General features: G+C 42.2%; 1 protein-coding gene across 3 annotated transcripts in view; it reads right to left on the bottom strand.

Moving 5' to 3' along the window:
* The window catches only part of raver2 (ribonucleoprotein, PTB-binding 2), a 108485-nt gene extending 89678 nt beyond the window's left edge, over positions 1 to 18807 (bottom strand). The window contains exons 1-3 of one of the 3 annotated variants that reach the window (XM_040129668.1): positions 18529 to 18807; positions 11466 to 11590; positions 10778 to 11077 (exon numbers count right to left, since the gene is read on the bottom strand). In XM_040129668.1, coding sequence (XP_039985602.1) covers positions 10778 to 11077; positions 11466 to 11590; positions 18529 to 18622 — 519 coding nt within the window. In that variant the 5' untranslated portion in view covers positions 18623 to 18807. The other 2 variants (XM_040129669.1, XM_040129670.1) reach the window with 2 other exon arrangements.
* Positions 18808 to 20097: the final 1290 nt, after the last annotated feature.

The raw sequence follows: 20097 nt of genomic DNA, 5'->3' as shown, positions 1-20097 counted from the left end.
GCAGTTTTTACACTCTTTAGGCATCAATTGCTGGATTTACTGTATCCTTTTTGCTTGTGGGTGCCAAAAGTGAAACTTGGCATGGCTTACTCTTGTCATTTTCATCTGACCTCTCTAATTACTGAGGTGTTTGCACTGACGGAGCTGCCACTGACTGGATTTTATTTTGTTGTTGACCCTAAGGTATGAGGTCAGCTGTTTCTGACAGAACCTGATTACGCCGTGCATCATCTGAGTGTAATCACAGGGTTTTGATCAGTGTGGAGAATTGTGTTTTCTCTCTCCTCCCCTCCACAGGAAGGTCAAAACCTGCAGGTCATACTCATATCGAAATTATCTCCCCCGGTTGATTACACCACCCTCGCTTCCAAAAAAAAATCACTCTTCAAATGTTTGATCAGTCTTAATTTGTGTATCAAAAGCATCACACCCAATTTCAAGTCTGATGTGGTGCTGTATGAACACTGAGGGTGCAGAACTCTAGTAAACAGGGACCAGCAGGATCCTGATCTAACTGGGTAAAACACCCCTCCACCTGCTCTCTCTCACACTAACACACACATACAACAATAGCAGCAGTGATGAACAGCAGGCACTCATAGCTTGCAAATTCCAAACACAATTCAACCAGCACTCTGCGAGAAAGTCAAGAGGAGGAATGAAAATACAGAGACTGGTGTAAAGAAATTTTCTTACTGGAAGTTAAAGTGGCTTTTTTTGAAAGAAGCTGTATAGTGGAGCTTAAGCAAGAAGGCCACCTCGTGTCACTTCTCACACACGCTCGTTATTTCTCCTTAGCCTTTTATCCAATTAGTCTACACATTCTTCCTGTACTTGTCTAGTCAACGCATTTCTCTTCTCTCTTTCTAGGTTACTCCTGAACCCGTCAGCACAAATCACACTTTGTTTACTCCCAAATCCTTTAACCATTTGGTTATTGATTTGTATGTATTTTAATTTAAGTTTAATTCTAAACTGCTACTGAAGTCTGTATAATGTATATTTAATGTAATGTGCAGCGATCAGCTAGGAAAAATACATTTAAAAAAAAAAACTAAATTTCTTCAATCAAAATCCAAGATCCAACTAAAAACATCCAGGAGGAGAAAAAGTTTATTTAAACACTCAACAGAATTCCAAATATTCCACACCACAAAATGTCAGTTTTCCCCTTTTGAAGGTGACTTCTTCCACTCAAACAGTTCTTAAGACATTAAGGTACTTTCCTAAATGTTTATGGTGCTCTCTGTCCCTCTGCTCCCTTTGTTTTGCCTTCCTTCCAGTTCCCAATTCCTGCTTAACTTAGGTGGCTTAAGCACCTACACCTGTCTGAGTGGTGAGGCATTCTGAGAGATGCAGTGTGCGCAATGGCGGCCATTTTGTGATGTGGCAGCCACTCCTGTATGGGAATATAGCATCCCTCCACTAAACGTCCCGTTTTGATGTCATACATCCCTCTCCCCGCCGGACGTCCTCGGCGGGGTAAAAAAGGATCAGAAGGCATCACGGTGGGACAGGGCATCTGTGTTTCTATGGTGTTGCCTCAGCTTGTGAATGACAGAAATTAAAATGCTGGAGGCTTATGAACCACCCCATCACCCTGCTGTTTGTCTCTTTGTTTTTAGCCATCCATTGTTACAGAGAACGATGCGTCACTGGAGTGAACCTCCTACGAAGCAGGTAGTATTTGAAAATTTTCCAAGGCCCATTTTATGGCTAAGCACTCGTTCTCCACTGTAGCATAGTTCTTCTTGCTTGGCAGCAACTTCCAACTGAAACACAGAACTAGATGTTCCTCACCTTTATTGATCTGAGACAACACAGCACCCAGACACACCTAGGAGGCATCTAACTGGTCCATTTCACAATCCGGGAGTGTTTCTTTGTTGTCATTTCTGTGAGAGGGGCAGCTACCATAGCAAAATCAATGATGAATCGTCTGTAATAACTTGGATCTCACCTGCCTCTCTGTCAACGGTTTTGGCGAGTCCTGGATGGCACAGAGCTTTGCCTCCTGGGGTTTGATGAGGTCTTGCCCAATTGTGTACCCCAAGTAGTTTGTCTCACTGAAGGCCAGCTTACATTTCTTGGGTTTCGCCACCAAGCCTCCTTGTCAGAGGGACTCCAGGACCTTCTGCACACAAGGTAAGTGGCTTTCCCAGTCGGGGCTCTCCCAGTCGGGGCTCTAAATCACAACATCATCTAAATAGGCAAATGCATATTCGTGATGGGGTTTAAGTACCCGATACATCAAGCACTGGAAGCTGGTGGAGGCTCCAAACAGACCAAAAGGCATCACCCAGTACTGCAACAGCCCCCTCCTTTGATCCTGCAGACAAGGGATCCTGACACTTCATTTTTTTTTTTCTGACATCATTACAGAAACATACTAAGCTGTTAGGCTTGTCTCACAGGATGATGTGCCTTGAACAGGCACTCTTTGACTTTTCAATTACATTCATGTACCAACATCTTCCTTACTTACTCCTACATTAGTTTAGTGTGGGCCTCTGGTACCCAATACGGCTTTTGGTTTTATCTTGGCTGATTTGCGTATTTCATGTTCCACAAGGTGGGTACAGCCCAGGGGGGGATGAAAAGACATTCTGATTACCATCCACTAGCTCCTTTGCTTGTTGCAGTCGGTGAGGAGAGAGGTCTGGGCCAAACTGCACTTAGTCCTGGGCAGGTTCTTTTTCGGCTCGCTGGGGGGGAAGACGATTGGACAATGGCTCATGATCTTGCCACTTCTTTAGGAGGTCAACATGGTAAATTTGCTCACCTTTCCTCTTGCCCGGTTGCCGGACATTGTAATTGACTTCCCCAACATTTTCAACTACCTAAATGGCCCCTGCCAAGTAGCCAAGAAGTTGCCTTCCACTGTGGGGATCAGCACTAGCATTCTGTTTCCCAGTTTGAATTCTCTGGTTTGGGCTACTCTGTTATAAGCTGAACTCTGATCTCGCTGTAATTTCTTCATGTGCTCCTTCACAATGGGAACCACAGCTGCCATCTTGTCTCACATCATCCCCCAAATGTTCAATTGTAGTACAATGCGGACAAGGTTGCTTCTCCCAACCCTCCATAGCTATGTATAGAAGACCCCTGGGTTTGTGAGAATACAGCAAGTCGAAGGGTGAGAAATCAGTGGAAGACTGAGGAACTCCTTGTACCACAAACAGAATGTAGGGGAGAAGGTGGTCCCAATTTCTTCCGTCTTTGTTGATGGCCTTCCTCTGCATGGCTTTTAGAGTCTTGTCCTACTCCACTGCTGAAGAGGAGTAGTTATTTTGCTATTTGTTTAGCAATTGCCTTTTTCAAAAGGGATGGCTTTCAAATACCGGGTAGCGTATTCTACTATGACCAAGATGTACTGGTGTCCGTGAACACTCTTGGGGAGTGGACCCACAATATCCATAACCATTCTGTCAAATGGGGATTCAATCATAGGCAAAGAGACAAAGGGGTTCCTGTAAGTCTGTTTTGGTGCTGTGACTTGGCAATCTGGGCAACTGCGGCACTAACTGCAGAACTGTGGAGCAATGAGTAGGGGAACAAGGAGTTGCTCTGTGACTTTATCATTACTTTTTACTACATGATACAAGACACCATTTTCACTGCAAATTAAGGGTAGGAAGTAGTTAACCTGGTTTCCAACAGAGTTCTCTTTAGGACTCGGACATTTCTTAATACATAACCAAGGGTCGGGTCAAGTAACTGAGCTGTTCTGTACTGACCTTTCAGGGGTGACATTTCTCTAGGGCCAACAGCGTCATCTTCACTTGGCCCAGGCTGCTGTTGTGAGTTGCTCAATTCAGCGCCGCTAGAGTCCACAGTAAAGGCTTGGGCTAAAATTTGTTGGTCTTTTGGGCTTCCCTAAAAATCATCAGAAAGGCAGAGGACTGGAACTGGAAGGGTCTTGATTCCTCCCACCTCAACATTAAAGTAGCCCTTAGTTGTGAGTTTCATCAGGATTGTTGGGTAGTCGCGGGTGTCTCCGTGGACACAAACAATTGAAACTGGCCCGCCTTGAGCAAGCGAAGGTGCCTCCAACCCAGACTCATGGACCAGGGTTCAGGCACGTGTGGAATAGAGCCATGTGCTTTTACATCATGCTGATTTACAGTTACTGGGCACATTGGACTGTGGTCTCCACTTTCCCCCAGGAGGGTCATAAAGCAGACACGTGAGCAGCTGGCAGACTCTGCTGGCATAAGCAACTACACCAGTCTGACCAATGAGGTATTCTGGGAGATGTAGTGTACACAACGGCAGCCATTTTGTGATATGGCAGCTGATCCTATATGGGACTGTAGCCCCCCTCTACTACATGTCCCCTTGTGATGCCACAATATACTGCATGTGTACACACACACACACACACACACAAAATTCAACATTAAAACTGGTAACTTCTTTTATTGTTATGGCTGATTGGTGTATAACAGTAAAGCAGTACATTGCACTGGACATTAGTCTGGTTATTGTATATGTAATTTTGCATGTATTTGCCATACCATGATATATACCAAAAACATATTCCTATTAATATCCTAATATTGATTTAGCCAAATTACTTAGCTATAATATACACTACAACACTCCTCCTCTCCACAACCGTCAAGGCATTAGAAGTCATTGTCTATCTCCAGCCAAGTTCATTATTTCACCCTGCACAAAGTCACCTACATGTTTGAGACATTGCCAAATTATACCATTTATTAAATAAATAAATTGTTGATTTTTCCTGGTTGTACTAACAGTAGTCAGTCTAACAGGTGCATATTGAATGCCTGCGGGATAACTGCAACACAAACATCTGCAAAACTTCGAGGTGACTAACAAAAACATGTGCTAATGCAGGCACGTAAGTGATGAAGGTGATGAGGGCTGCCCACTGTCAGGAAGGGCAGATTTCATGAACATCTGCTACTGACACATGCGCACACACGTACACACACACACGTACACACACACACACACATCACAGCATGTAAAGTGAGAGGAGGAAAGAGAACAGGTCAGGCACATACTGTTTTGTCACATTTACATGTATTTGTGTTTACCTGTATGCAAACACAACTGCACACACACAGCCTGGTCCACAGCTTGCGTAAGAACTTAGCAGAAGTCATTGGAAGCTCCTCCCTATGCACACACACACTACCCACATTCATTTTACCCTGGTCGTTTGCGCGTGGGAAACCGGTGAGGGATCATGTCTAGGGTTGGGATCTGATAACCGAATTCCCTATGCTCTGATACTAATAAAACTCTTGTCAACACCTCTCATTGCTTTTTTTTCTCCTTGTTTAGCTTTCATGCATATGGTATCAATAATTTAAGCTTATAAACTTAGTAGTTCTGAATCGGTACATCCAGTATTTGGAGCAAGTAGCTCATGAAACACATGCTGTAAAATTTCAGTAAGTCACACCTGTTATTCCAATCTGTCAGATAAATAATTATCTACCCTTTGTATCTTCTCCAGTTCATGTAATTTTTTCAGGTTGTAGCTACAGGTTTTGACCATAGATCAGCCAAAAGTGCACTGTTTCTGTAAACAAAAATTCATTATAGAGCTCAACTGAATCTTTGAGTTTTAGTTCATTATAATTTTGGTAACTTGCAAATGTTGAAACCTAAATCTAATTATATTCAACAAGCAATTCAAAAAGGATTTTAATTCAATAAGTGGATTTAACAGTGGATTTTGTGTCAATAAAATGCTAGAGATAGCATTTTCATGAATCCGACAGATTTGATAAAATTGCATAGAATCTGAAATGTTAATGACTCCTATCTAAGCGGGATAGCGTCAACATCAAAAAGAATAATACGTCTTAGTCTTACGTCCCCATTATTCTTTCCAAATGGCTCTCCCTGCTTGCCCCTCCCCCTCTCATCCCACCCTTTCTATTCTTTCCTTTACATTCCTTTTTTTAATCTGTCTTTCATTTCCTCTCCTCTCACCCAGCTCTTCTGTCTACTCTTTCTCACTGCAATCTTCCCTCCCCATAATTCTCCTTGAGATGAGGACTGTCAGCAGAGCCATATATCTGACATAGCGCACCACAGACTCCAAACACACACGCGCACACACATATCCAATCTTTAATATAGTGTTCACTAATGGGGCAGCAGGTATGAGGGGATTGGGAGATGGAGTCGGCTGGACATTGTTGAGTCTATCAGACAGGTTATATAAGACAGCAACGAGGACGTTCCTTTGCCATAAATGTACAGTCCATTCAGAAAATATTCAGACCCCTTCACTTTTTCAAATTGTTATGTTGTAGCTTATACTAAAATCGTTTAAATAATTTTTTTCCCCTCATCAATCTACACTCCGTACGCCATGATGACAAAGTGAAAACAGATTTTTAGACATTTTTGCATATTTATTAAAAATTAAAAACTGAAAAAAAACACATTAAAAAAGGTATCAGACCCTTTGCTATGGCACTTGAAATTTAGCTCAGATGCCTCCCATTTCTCTTGATCATCTTTGAGATGTTTCTACACCTCGATTGGAGTCCACCTGTGGTAAATTCAATTGATTGGACATGATTTGGAAAGGCATACACCTGTCTATATAAGATCTCAAAGGTGACAATACATATCAGAGCAAACCATAAGGTCGAAGAAACGGCCTGCAGAGCTCAGAGTCAGGATTGTGTCGAGGCTTAGATCTGGGGAAGGCTACAAAAAAAAAAATCTGCTGCACCGAAGGCTCCAAGAGCACAGTGGCCTCCATAAGCCTTCAATGGAAGAAGTTTGGAACAACCAGGACTCTTCCTAAAGCTGGCCCACCGGCCAAACTGAGCATTCAAGGGAGAAGGACCTTGGTAAGAGAGGTGACCAAAAACCTGATGGTCACTCTGGCTGATCTCCAGAGATCTTATGTGGAGATAGTAGAAACTTCCAGAAGGACAAACATCACTGCAACACCACCGATCCGGGCTTGTAGCCCGACGGAAGCCTCTCCTCAGTGAAAGACATGTTAAAGCTGCTTAGAGTTTGCAGAAAAGCACCTAAAAGACTCTCAGACTGTGAAGACCAAAATTCTCTGGTCTGATTAAACCAAGATTGAACTGTTTGGCCTCAATTCTAAGCTTCATGTCCTTAGGAAACCAGGAACCCCTCATCACCTGCCCATTACCGTCCCAATGGTGAAGCATGGTGGTGACAACATCATGCTGTGGGGTTGTTTTTCAGTGGCAGGGGGAGACAGTCAGGGTTGAGGGAAAGCTGAATGGAGCAAAGTACAGACATATCCTTAATGAAAACCTGGTCCAGAGCTTTAAGGAACTCAGACTGGGCCGAAGGTTCACCTTCCAACAGGACAATGAACCTAATCACACAGCCAAGACAACGCAGGAGTGGCTTACGGACAACTCTGTCAATGTCCTTGAGTGGCCCAGCCAGAGCCCTGACTTGAACCCAATCCAACATCTCTGGAGAGACCTGAAAATGGCTGTCCACCGACGGTCCCCATCCAACCTGATATAGCTTGAGGACCTGCAGAGAAGAATGGCAGAAAATCCCCAAACCCAGATGTACAAAGCTTGTTGTGTCACAACAAAGAAAAGCCAAGGCTGTAATTGCTGCCAAAGATGGTTCAACTAAGTACTGAGTAAAGGATCTGAATTAGGGCCGGGCGGTATATCAACTTTTTAAGGTATATCGATATATTTTCAAACCAGATATAGGATGAGACCGTTTATATAAATATAGTTTAATTTTGCGTTACATAACCATTTTTTTTCCGTAAAGCTGTGCCAGTGTTTGCATCTCTCCTCTCATATACTGTCTGCGCAACCCCGCCCCCCACTCTCCCTCTGCGTCTGCACGCAAACCCAGCCCCACTCTGTACAAGTTCTCCATCAACATGGAGGGAGACACAGCGCCGGTCCACACTATATTTTCTCATTTACATGATGGTAAATTGTGCAGCTGTATATTTTCAAACAGGGCAGGCCTGTTGTTTTTGTTCTGTTTACATTTTTATTTTTATTTGCACAGTTAGTGTTTTGTTAGGCAGGATAGGAAAAAACCTGTAATTGTACTCTATTTTAATCAATCTGTTTCCGTTGTTGAAAACCACTGAAGGAGCATTCTCAGAGACATGCTTATTTTTTTGTAATATATGCTATTTATGTTACATAATTTTCCATTTAAATGCTTTGTAGCTGTATATTTTCAAGCAGGGAAGGTAATCCTGTCCTTGCATTTTCTTTTGATCAAAGTCTGTATTTATTAAAGGTTGCTGTGACATCTCACAAGTGGCTTTTGACTTACATCTGAATATTTAACCCATTTTGTAGAAAATACCAAGATATATATCGTGTATCGCCATTCAGCCTCAAAATACCAAGATATGATTTTTGGTCCATATCAACCAGCCCTAGTCTGAATACTTATGTCAATTTGATATTTCAGTTTTTCCTTTTTAATGTGCACAAATTTCTAAAATTTTCTTTTTGCTTTGTCATTATGGGGTACTGAGCGTAGATTGATGATTGAGAAAATGAATGTAAACGATTTTAGTGTAAGGCTGCAACATAAAATGTGAAAAAAGTGAACAGGTTTGAATCCTTTCTGAATGCACTCTACAACCTCATGGGAGTTACTATTATGTTAACACCTGCACTATGAATCTCACTGGATTCTATGGCTGGACCAAGCAAGAACAGCTACAGGTTTTAAACCAGAGACAAATATCAGGTGGTATGAATACTGATACTGATTAGAGTTAGGATTACTCATTAATCTTGATCATTCTTTTGTTTAATCAATCACTTAGTCTGTAAAATTTCGGAAAATAATGAACAATTTCCATCACAACTTCCCAGAGCCCGAGATTACTTTTTCATATTGCTTTTCTATCCAACCAACCATTGGAAAACCAAAAATATTCACTTTACAATGATAGAAAACAGAAAAGCAGCAAATCTCTACAGTTGAGAGGCTGGAACAAGAAAATGTATTGTCATTCTGTAATAAAAGACTTAGACGATGGGTTATTAAAATATTGTATCCTTCTATTCCATAATCAATCATCAACTAATGATTTAAAAGATATACAGAAATAAAATGAACATGTTTCAGAGAGAAATGAACAGCAGCAAATTGACCATATTAAACCATAATACAGTATGCAAAAGAAAGCGTTAACCATTAAACAATGTTTTATTCTTTTGATGGTTAAAGCATTTTTGGGAATGCTGGAATGTGGTTTTAAATGTTTGTTAATTGCTCGTTTCTGAGATGTCTCAAAGCATAAAATCCATATCCTGATATAATGCCAGTTCAACAGTATCACTACCAGCCAGTAACTCATACTGCATAATGTCAAAGAGTGTCAACCTTTCCTTTTTACAGATAGATTTATGTGGCACGTTACACAGGGCAGACTTCGTGCAGCTCTGGTCTTTGACTGCTCTGCTCAGGCTCACTAAAGATATCATGCTCGATCTGACACATGAATAATGTGGAAAATACAGAGAGAGAATTTCCACTTCTGTTGCTTCACCTGATCCAAATGACTTTTCCTCTCGCCCCTCCGTTTTTCATTTCTCACACACACACCGTGCAGTCGCACTCTTTCACACTCCTCCTCTCCTTCTCCTTACACACATAAACTAAACACAGAAACAGCAGGCAGAGTGCTGGTTCTCCTTGGCAGTGTGCCTCTCTCTAAGAGTGTTTAGTGCTACAACCCTGAAGGAATCAGCGCCTTCGACATGCTGCCTCATGAAGGCTTGCATGCTGACACAAGTGATGAATGACACTTAGGAGAAATCAAAAAGGTCATCGAGTTATAAACAGTGAAGTCACTCGGTGGTCTTTGACAAGAAACATGCATATGAAGTTCTTGGGTGTACTGCAATTTATGCTGCGAAAGTCGAAAGAAGGACTAAGCAAGAAGACAACAGATACTACTTGACAATGGCAAAAAAAAATTGATGTCAATGCACCGCTCCATGCAAGGATTGAAATGAAAATGCTTGATAATTTAGCGGTAAAAGGTGGATAAAGTACAATGTCAAGCTGGTGTTCGTACAAAAACAAACACCCACATCAACATAAAGTAATCCTGCTTTCTGACTTGACCAACCTCATAACTCCCATATATTTTTGAGGTAAGTACAGGCGCATTAATACATTTTCCTCATCCTAAAATGGTGGATAAAGCAATCTGCAAATCAGAAATGTTGCTTCATGATTGACAGGTGAGAGACATCAACAGTGTCTGCGACTGTTGCAAATGACTCACTTAGAAATGCAAAAGCCATTTACATTATTGTTGTGTTTTTAGGTAACTTGCGTCAGTGATTGAATTTCAGATCCATTAACATTAGAGTGATGGTGTGAAAAGTTTCCGGGTGTTTAACTTAATGACTAATTTGTTTTAAGCAAACGAGAACATTTACAACACCCCCACTGCCAGTGATCCTAAGGTAGCTGAATTTGAGAACCGTCCAAATAAAACTAGCTTTTGAATATCCACTGAAGATGTGGTTAGAAAAGAGGTGAAAATACTAGGCAAAGATAATTTCGGGTCACTGCTCCCCGCTATCATTAGTAGCATCAGACAAGTCTCTATTATCACGGAACAATACAGATTAAACGTCCTGAAAAGTACAACAGTGAGTGTAAACTAATCTGATGAACCCCACGGGCGCGCAATAAGTCTCGATGTGCGCAAAAACTGAAAACTAAGTGACCCACGCTACTTTCCCCCCCAGTTCCTCTGGTGTAAACAAACGCGTACCTGGTTCGTGGTGTCAGGCGGCAGGTTCTTAATGAGGATTTTTCTCCTGTTGCTCAGTTCCCGGCGAGTTTTAGCCAGCCTCCTCTTGATCTCCTCCGGCTCCAGGTCCGGCAGGTCGCGCAGGCTAATCCCCGGCTCCGATGGCTGCGCTGCCGCCGCCGCCGCCGCCGCCGCAGCCTCCCCGTTCCCCGGCTGCCGGGTCCCGTGGCTGTCCATCACCAGGGAAAGTGCGCTCTCCCGGGCAAGAGAAGAGTGAACGCTCGGCGGCTGGATGGATGAGGCTGCCGCCATCTTGGGTAGCTGAGGGAAAAGTGTAAGGGAAAAAAGAGAGAGAGAGAGAGAGAGAAAGAGGGAGAGAGCAGGTGGGAGGTGTGTGTCAGTAAAAGAGAAAAAGAGTGAGAGAAAGGTAAAACACCCCGAATAAAACACAAAAAAGGGATTATTTTAATAAGCAAACGTGTTAATTCTTAAACGTATTAATCTTGGAATAAAAATATTTGTGTTAACTCACTTAGTCTACCCACTTTTCTACTTGCCTGTGTCATGAAATGAGAGGCTATCATCTTTAAACTTGTGCAGTCATCTTTCGGATGTTCTGTTGCCGGTTTCACGGTCTCATTTTAAAAGATATGCGGCTGCTCCAAGACAGTAAGACTGCAACCAGCCAGATTTGCGGTCTGTTACCTACCTTGTTTTTAGATTGAAAAGAGGGGTTTAGGACGCGGTAGCTCGCAGATGAAACTGCCTTCTTATATGCCGCACATATGGCTTGAATGCCGGGCTGCACCTCGGACTCCTGGCGACCCCAACTGTCTGCCGAACGCATAGGAGCCAATTAAGATCCGCCAGCACCGCCATCAGATCTTCAAATGAATGTTTTGTGCGTTCGTAGGCTTCTCAGTTACGGGTTTGTAATCTGCTACTCTGGGAGCTGCTCGATTGTTGGTACGGCGTCAGTCTTTTTGACCTATATCAGTTCTTTAAACAACATGCCGTCTCCACATGGTAGGCCAAAACAAAAAGGAGTGCATATACCATCATCCTCACGTTGAGCCTTAACAAGTGTTTTATGCTCTGTAAACCATGTACAGTCCCTTTTAGACCAAGCTGAACTGGTAAATGTATACACAATAGTGTACAATTGGGTACAGAGAGAAACTCAGTTCTTATGTTTGTTCTGTAGCCCAATTAACACATTACTTCTTTTGGTCAAGGAGAGAGAGAGAGAGAGAGAGGCAGGCATTCATTGGAGAATCTCTCTCAACAACCAAAGCCGTCCTGTTCTCCATGTGCATAATGTGACCATGAATGGCTGTGTGCCTTCCCTCCTCTCTACCCAACTCATCCAGTGAATGCCAACCTAGCAGCCAGCGGAGCCTGCCTGCCTGCCTGCCTGCCTGCCTGCCCACCGTGGGTGGAAAGCTACTCCTGGCAAACACGAGGGGAACAGAGCTCCCTGCCGAGTCCTCACAATGCTTATGTAGCTTCCGCAGGCTGCACACACACACACTGTATAGTCACACTCATAGGAACCATTCGCACTCATGCAGGCACACAAACATGTGAGCAAGCACACATCAACCCACTTAAGAAATATTTAGAGCACGATTATGCCGAGGCCTGTAAGAGACGGTGAAATCAACCTCCATCATCCAACCTCCATGTTCCCTCTCTTGCCATCTGTGTGAAGCACTTCTTGGCAGATCAGAGTCCAGACAATCACAGTTGTCAGTGGGTGAAAATGATCTCACATTGCCAAGTGGCTGAAGCAGTGTAACTGAAGCACACCAACTGTATGTGGACCGTTTGCATGAGTATTTCAATCAAGCTTACCTTTAGTCCATTCCAGGGTGGAAAGGCCAAAGAACAGGGCAATTTGTGTAATTTCAAACAGAAGCAATAGAGGATGAACAGTATTTCTATTTTTCCTGTGAAGGACTCTACACGTGTTCATGTATCGGTTTGATGCTAAAAAATCCAAGTCAAACATACAGAATGTTGTCCTGCAAATGAAAAGGTTACGAATGAAAATCCACCAGCACGTAACCAGTTTTTATTTGATTGAATTAAGGAAAATGTGATTTCAGGAGGCAGCACTAATAGTAATTGATGAAACTACCGGTTAAAATGGAAAGCAGATCTTAGTAATCTATCAACAGAAAATAAATCAACCACTTCGATAATTATTTCAGTAATTTCTCCAGCAAAAAATGCCAAACATTCTGTGTTTCCAGCCCCTCAGATACGAGGGTTTGCTGCTTTACCGTGTCAAAAAGTAAACTGATATCCTGTCTCTTTGGGTATTGTACTGCTGTTTGGACAAAACACTACATCAGAAAATGTCATTTCATGCTCTGGGAAATTTCAATGGGTACTATTTTCCTTTATAGAAAAAAATATTAGTCAGTCCAGAAAAAAAAAATGTTACTTGCATCACCTGACTGACATTTTGGGGCTTAACATGATTCTTGATATGTCAGGTTTAATATCAGAATCCTGATCAACAGCAGGCTTTTTTTTTTTTTTGATTCAGACTCTGTCCTGCCCTAATACCACATAGCTTTATATGTTCTACAAATCCAAGTCCCACACTTATGTTCTCCAGAAAAATCAAAAAGTGAGGAATGCTCCTGACCAACATGAATCTTAAATGCAACCACGTTTATGCCCAAGAAAGAATGCAAATAACTGAAGCACAGACATTTTATTTTCAATTGAAAAAAACTGAGGGGAAGTCACGTTTTGATCTATCTGCTGCTCATACAATAGTCGGTGCCTACCGACAGATTGGGGGACATGAATCATTGAGCAACGGTTCTCTGAAAAGACAGCAACGACTTGCCTGTCACTTGCACAGGCTGATTCAGAGACACGTGAATCACTCCACTAAGTGCTAAACAACGTTTCCATGAGAGAACAATTAATTTGTTCTCTCAGTCCCCCTGGCACACACGCATGCCAGCACTGCATTACACTCAAGGACACACTCCAGCACATACACACATGAACGTGCATTAACTCATGTCGGTCTGCAGCCGCCCTGCATGGTTACACAAACTCTGTATCTTTCAAAGCATTTTACCTATGTGCAAGTCAAACCCCATGATAATGGGCTATGCTTCACAAACCAAGGGGGTGAAAAAAAAAGATGTTAGTCCCTCTCCATCTAAAACACAAGGGCCATGCTGGTGCTTCAGTGTGTCAATCAGTGATTCACAGCCTTTTGGAGTGGGTGGGAGTAGAGAGGAGAAGAAGAAAGCAGGAAAATGTTCGCTGCTGCTCGCTGGGACTAAGAGTGTGAGGGCGTGGGTGGGCAGAGTGGCTGAACAGGCAAAGCAGGCACCTGGGATGAGCTCAGTAGGCGTGCGGATGGGAGGGGAGGGGAGGAGAGGGATGAGAGGTGGGGGGTGAACCCTAAATGACAAAGTGGTTTCGTTGTGCATGGGAGTTGACGATGAGTACATCGACAATGTGTATATCCTGTGTGAGTGTGCAATGTGATTATGGACATTTCACTCTGCAATCTGTTCTGGAACGCAGGGGGAGATTTAAAAATGGACTGTAGGCTCTCCCTCCATTTATGTGGCAGTGCTATGCTCTTATATATGATCACAGATGCGTGTGGTGGCGTGGCTTCCTCTCTCTTATTGCATAGAAATGATTTAGGGACATGTGACCTACTAAAAACAACTGACCTGAACCCACGGGGACACTATGCACAAGAGTTCCCTTCCCGATTCATGTCCTAATTACAGTGGTCATAAGCATACTTCTTCACCAGTGCGTTAGGGAAGCTGCTTTTATGTAGCCACCAAGTAAGTCAGTAATGAGACAGTTGCATTTACATGTACTCTCTGATTTTCAACCCGAGCAAAACTGTGAGCCAGTGTGTACTTTTTTTAAATGTCTTGATCGCTCTAAAAGGCCCCAATTAAGATTTTTTTTTTGCTCATTTTGTCAAAACGGGGTAGTAATACTGTAAAGTTGTACCTTTGAGTTGAACATTATGATCAAATCCATCTTTGGTATATTGTGCCGCAGGGTTTAAGTTTTGTTTTCCGTTGTTGCACAAATTTTCAGCAAAACCCACATGGTAGGATAGAAAGTGCTGTCTGTCACAGTTCTATAAAGTGCTTGTATGCAAGACTTAAGATGATCTCACTGCTTAGATGTGTTTGGGAAACTGGGACTCTGGACTGCACAAAAATATGCTGTTACTGCATGTCTGCCGTACTGGTTGGCAAAGCAGAGACTGACTGAAATGACCCAAGGGTGCTTGGACACCGTGTTCAGTGCTCCAGTTCACAGCTTTTCTCTGGCAGGGAGCAGCAGGCAGCTCAAGAGAAAGACGGAGATTAAACAAGATACATTGACAGTGGAAATGAAATACAGACAGGGCCATGTAGGAGAGGTATGAATGAATGCCAACAAACTGATAAGGTTTACAGGACAGGCGGCAGGCGGATAGACGGAGGTACAGAGAGAGCTCCTTCTCTCCTTCAGCTCTCAGCAGTGCTGAGCTACTTCCCTGCTGCTGTTCAGTAAACTGAGAGCCCAGTGTGCCCCTCTCTATTTTCACTATCCACCTCAAGGAGAAACAATTTACATAGGTGCACTCCACGACCTTCTCTTAAAATAGACAGAGGCACGGTACCTTTTCCGAAACCACCTATGCTTACCTATTCTGTTCATTTAAATCAAATGTGAGATCTCAAAATAATGTGATCAAATTAAAATATCAAAGATGACTGACATCGCAAATTCACAGATGGCCCATTTTAAGTTCTTCAATCAAATCCTATCTATGTGCTGCTAAGACAGTCCAGGCACGTCTCTCAGTATTAAAATAACTTGTTTGCTGCACTGATGGTCATGTCATATACTGTAGTGTTCTATGTTTCTCTTCTTGTCAACAAATCCTGTGTAAAGATAAAAGTCAACAATGCATTAGTCCGTCTCTCAATACTCTGATGTCTCCAGTGTGTCACTGGCTCTCAGCCGCAAGCCTGTTTGTTCCTTTTGAAGATGTCTTTAAAAACGGGTCAACAATATATACTGTTATTTTTAATGATTAAAGCAGACTTCTGCCCTCACGATGTCAATGCCGAGCTATGCAGCGAGCTAAACACACTTCCAACACAGGTCGAAGACAGAAGTTGGCTTTTGAAGTTTTTCCGGAAACATTTACGAAACTGTGAGAACAATGGATTTGGATGACAAAGTCAATGATAGCAGTTACAAATCAGAAAAAGATTATATAGACAAAAAAAAAGAGACAATATTAGACCTGCAACAATTAGTCAATTAATTGATGAGTCAAAGGAACTCCTTTGATAGTAAATCATTTTAATTATTTTTTAAACAAAAGTACAAAACTTTCACTGGTTCCAGCTTCTTAATAATGAAGACTTGATTATGATTCTTCATAATATCATCAGTTTCTGTATGATAGTTAACCGCATTTCTTTGGATTGTGGACTGTTGGTTGAGTAAAAACAGGCAACTTGAAGACGTCATCTCGGGCAGTTGAAAATTATAACGGGCATTTTTTTTTTTACTATTTCCTGGCACTTTACAGAAAAAACAAATAGTCAATTAAATCGAGAAAATAATCGGCAAAAAGTACATAACAGTTAGCCCGACAGTAAACTGACACTTACTTGGTATGTTGTTTAGCTTCAGATGGCTAGTAGAATGGCTAGCTTGGTTGGCAGTAAACTGAAAAACTAAATCAGCAAATAAATCACAAATCAGCTCTACTAAAACAAACTATACAAACTATACAAAGGACGCTTGTGGAGTAGTTAAAAGCTGCCTGTCAATATTTGACAACATGGCGGATGTAACAACATCAGTCAAACTGCTGTGGTGCTGTGTCAGTAGTTGGAGGAAACTGCGTCGCAGTTGGGAACTATATTCAGCGGCAAATTGGGTGCACTAGTGAGTACTCAGTGTGAGAGCGTTAGTGGAATCAATTCATTGTTGATTTGTTGACAATAAGAAATATATAGAATATCCCCAGACATATCCTTTTAGCAAGCCCTAAACTAGGTAGGGAGGGAATTTGATACAGCGAAAGCCGTGTGATACTTAACATAAAATTTTAATCTTAAAATTTGATCATTTAATGTCTTCTTTATCATTTAGGTAACCCCTGATTTCTTCGTTCTCAAAGGAGAAACAAAACACTCAAAACAGCATACTGCTCTTTGCCCCAAAAACAAAGCAGGCTCTCGTTATATTGTAACTGAGCCATGTTGCCTCTCCATCTGTGGTTGTTTCCCCCGATGTCCTGGCAGGAAACACTGTATGTACAGAAGAGCCTCGTAAATAACTGATAGGTCTTCTAGGCAGTATAAACCACTATTCTTCCTCCACCCACAAATTGCATGACGTATGACCAACACCCTGAAACATTTAAAAAAAAAAAAAAAAAAAAAGTGTGACTGTAGATTCCTATAAGAAAATTTCGCCATCTGCAGAGTTATTTGCAGAACATATTAAATCATTTTTACTGATCAATTACATTTCCAACAGGCTGGATAGTGACGTAAATGGATCTTCATGTTTAAGAATTGTCTCTCCATTTACTGGGACAGACCGCTATCCCAGTTGAACAGTAGTAGCAGACAGCTCCCCATATATCATTAAAAATACCCCCTCGCAAACAAGGCCAGACCCCTCTAAAAAGCAGGAATTCGGAGTGCGGGTGTTTCTGAATGTCCCCTGCATGAACCAGAGAGAATAATACAGGCTGGATAGGCATCCGACAATATTACTCAGCTGTGAGTGAGTGTGAATACAGGGTCAGGTATTGAAACAACACACAAAATCCCCAGCAGATCATCTCCCTGGCTTACTGTGTGCTGGGAGGTTTGTGGGTGACCTTTTCCATGACCTTCCACAGTAAGAAAAAAAATGACCCTACTGACAATAGAGAAGAACAATCAGCAACAAATGGGACAAATCATCGGTGGGGGGCTTATTTTTTATTTATTTATTTTTTTAATCCACAAAGTTTGTTTTTTTGCATGAAGTGAGATAAATTGGCACTCAAAGCAATAGTTTTTTTTTTGCGTTCAGACCTCACTCCTGCTCCTTTCTGTGTGGGCTTCGCTTGTTCTGCATGTGTCTGAGCGTTTCAACCAACAGTCCAAAGGCAATGCAGTGTAGATTTTTGCATGTAAGACCGTGTGTGTGTGTGTGTGTGGTTAACCAAATAGTTGCCAATATGATTTTTCCTTTCCATAACCTAAATCACTGCAGCTCTGTAATTCATGCTACTAATGTTTGTTTAACTAACCTGACATTAGCCAAACGATTACTTTTATTTTGGGAATCTTCGAGGCAAAGTCTGGGCTAAGACCTTGGAGGCTTACAGAAAGAGCCCCGCAGGACAAGTCACTGTCCAAATTCCTAAATAAACATATTCCTTATATGTACACACACGGAGAGCTTGTAAAAATCTGCTCCCACCGAATCCATTTTCACCAGCGGCAGCTTTGCTCTGTTCATCAAACAAGCTCTGATACACACACACTATATATACATGCGACCAGCCCAGCAGCAAACTGCAGACATACTGTAACGAGTTAGCACAACTAACTTTGACGTTAGCTAAGCTAGGTGGGGGGGGGGACCCGAACATCTAACTTATGACACGAAGGAGAGATGAAAAATGCTTGTTTGTTTTTTGTTTTTTTTCTAACTTGCTGATAGAAAAGCGAGACGAGAGCGAATGCTGGACTTACAATCGTCAGGTGTCCGGTGACACAACGGGCTCCTGTCTCCGGGACGAGCAAGCAGGTAATTGTTTGCTAGCAAGGTTAACCGTAACAACTTCATCAAGGATGTTGTTCGTGTTTTCCTGGCTGTCGTGGAGTTGTTGTGCCCCAAGGTTCAAAAAGTAACTGAATATAAATAGATGACGGTCGCTGTGCGGGTTAATTCAACACTGGACAGATGAGATAGATTAAACTGGATTTTTTTTTTTCTTTTCTAAAGTTTAAGACTTGCTGCGCTTCATGCTACATCCCAATTAGTGACGTCACAACAGGTGTTCCGCCATTGATCGTTTAGGGAAAACACCCGTTGTGGCGTCACCGACTTGGGCGTGGCTTGAATTACTCTTAAAGGGTGACTCCACCGATTTTGACACACCAAAGTCTGCTCACAGGTCTGTATAGATAAAGCCCTCTGTGGCTCCAGAGGGAGCTGCATCAAGTCTAATAAACTGCCTCAAGTCACGTTGATTGAGGCAACGCTGGTGGGGGGCTCAAAACTAAAAGTCTGAAAATGGTGTGAAGTGTAGATGGTGGAGTCAGAAATAAGCAAGATTACCAGAGCTCTGCAAGCCCTCTCCTCACCTCTGCTTCAAGCTAGCGGCTCGAGACTACATTAGTCAATAGTAGCTTAATGCTGCACTCATGCCAAGTCGGCAGAGTGGGAAGAACAGGAAAAACACCTGTTGTTCCTATGTAGCTCCTATAAAATTATCCAGCTGTGGTGTATTTGCAGTGTATTTACTGCTGCTTGTGATAATGGTTTAAACGTAGTGAGCTGAGTGCATAACACACCCAAATCTCCGCCTGTCATAACTGTCAGTGGCCGAGTTGCATTGTGGGTAATGTAGGCAAAAGGTTTTGACAAGGAAAGAGAAAATATGTAATAAAAAAGACGTTATCTGCTACATCAATTTTGATCAATTTCTTAAAAACTGTCTATTTTGAGTCTGTTATATTAGTGCAATTCTACATGTCTACCCCCAGTGAGCAGTGCAGCAGCAGTTCGCTGAGATATATGCTACAATGTAGATTTACCCTTTAGAAAGGTGCTATATGTAAGTTTTTGCTATCGCTACATAGCCAACGTTAGCATTAACAGCTGTTTACTTACCAGTCTAGAAGAAACGTTGGGAGTTCAGCATGAAACTTCATTCCTTTACCTGCCAAGAGCTGTCTCCAGCGTTGGAGAGCAACGCCAATTTGAACTCGTTTTGCTTCTATTTCTATTACTTCTTTTCTTCCACTGAACTTAGCATGCTAAACAGGTAGCCCTGGTCATCCAGTCTCATAATACTACTTAATCCAGTCTACCCTCAGTTCACTATGAGATAGTGAGGACTGCCCAGAGGTGTATTCTAACTTCTCGTCTTGTAAACACAACGATGCTGAAGCCCTTGGCAAGTGACCATTATCACCACCACCACTCGCTCCTGGCAAGAAACCAAGTTCGGTGGCAGAGAAAACTTACATATAGCACCTTTTAAAAAATAAAACTGGCTAAAAAAATTAGCAGGAATAACAAAATACAGACAATGT

Source organism: Xiphias gladius, chromosome 6 (assembly GCF_016859285.1).
Source record: "Xiphias gladius isolate SHS-SW01 ecotype Sanya breed wild chromosome 6, ASM1685928v1, whole genome shotgun sequence".
Lineage (NCBI taxonomy): Eukaryota > Metazoa > Chordata > Actinopteri > Istiophoriformes > Xiphiidae > Xiphias > Xiphias gladius.
This window is presented reverse-complemented; position numbering and strand designations above follow the sequence as displayed.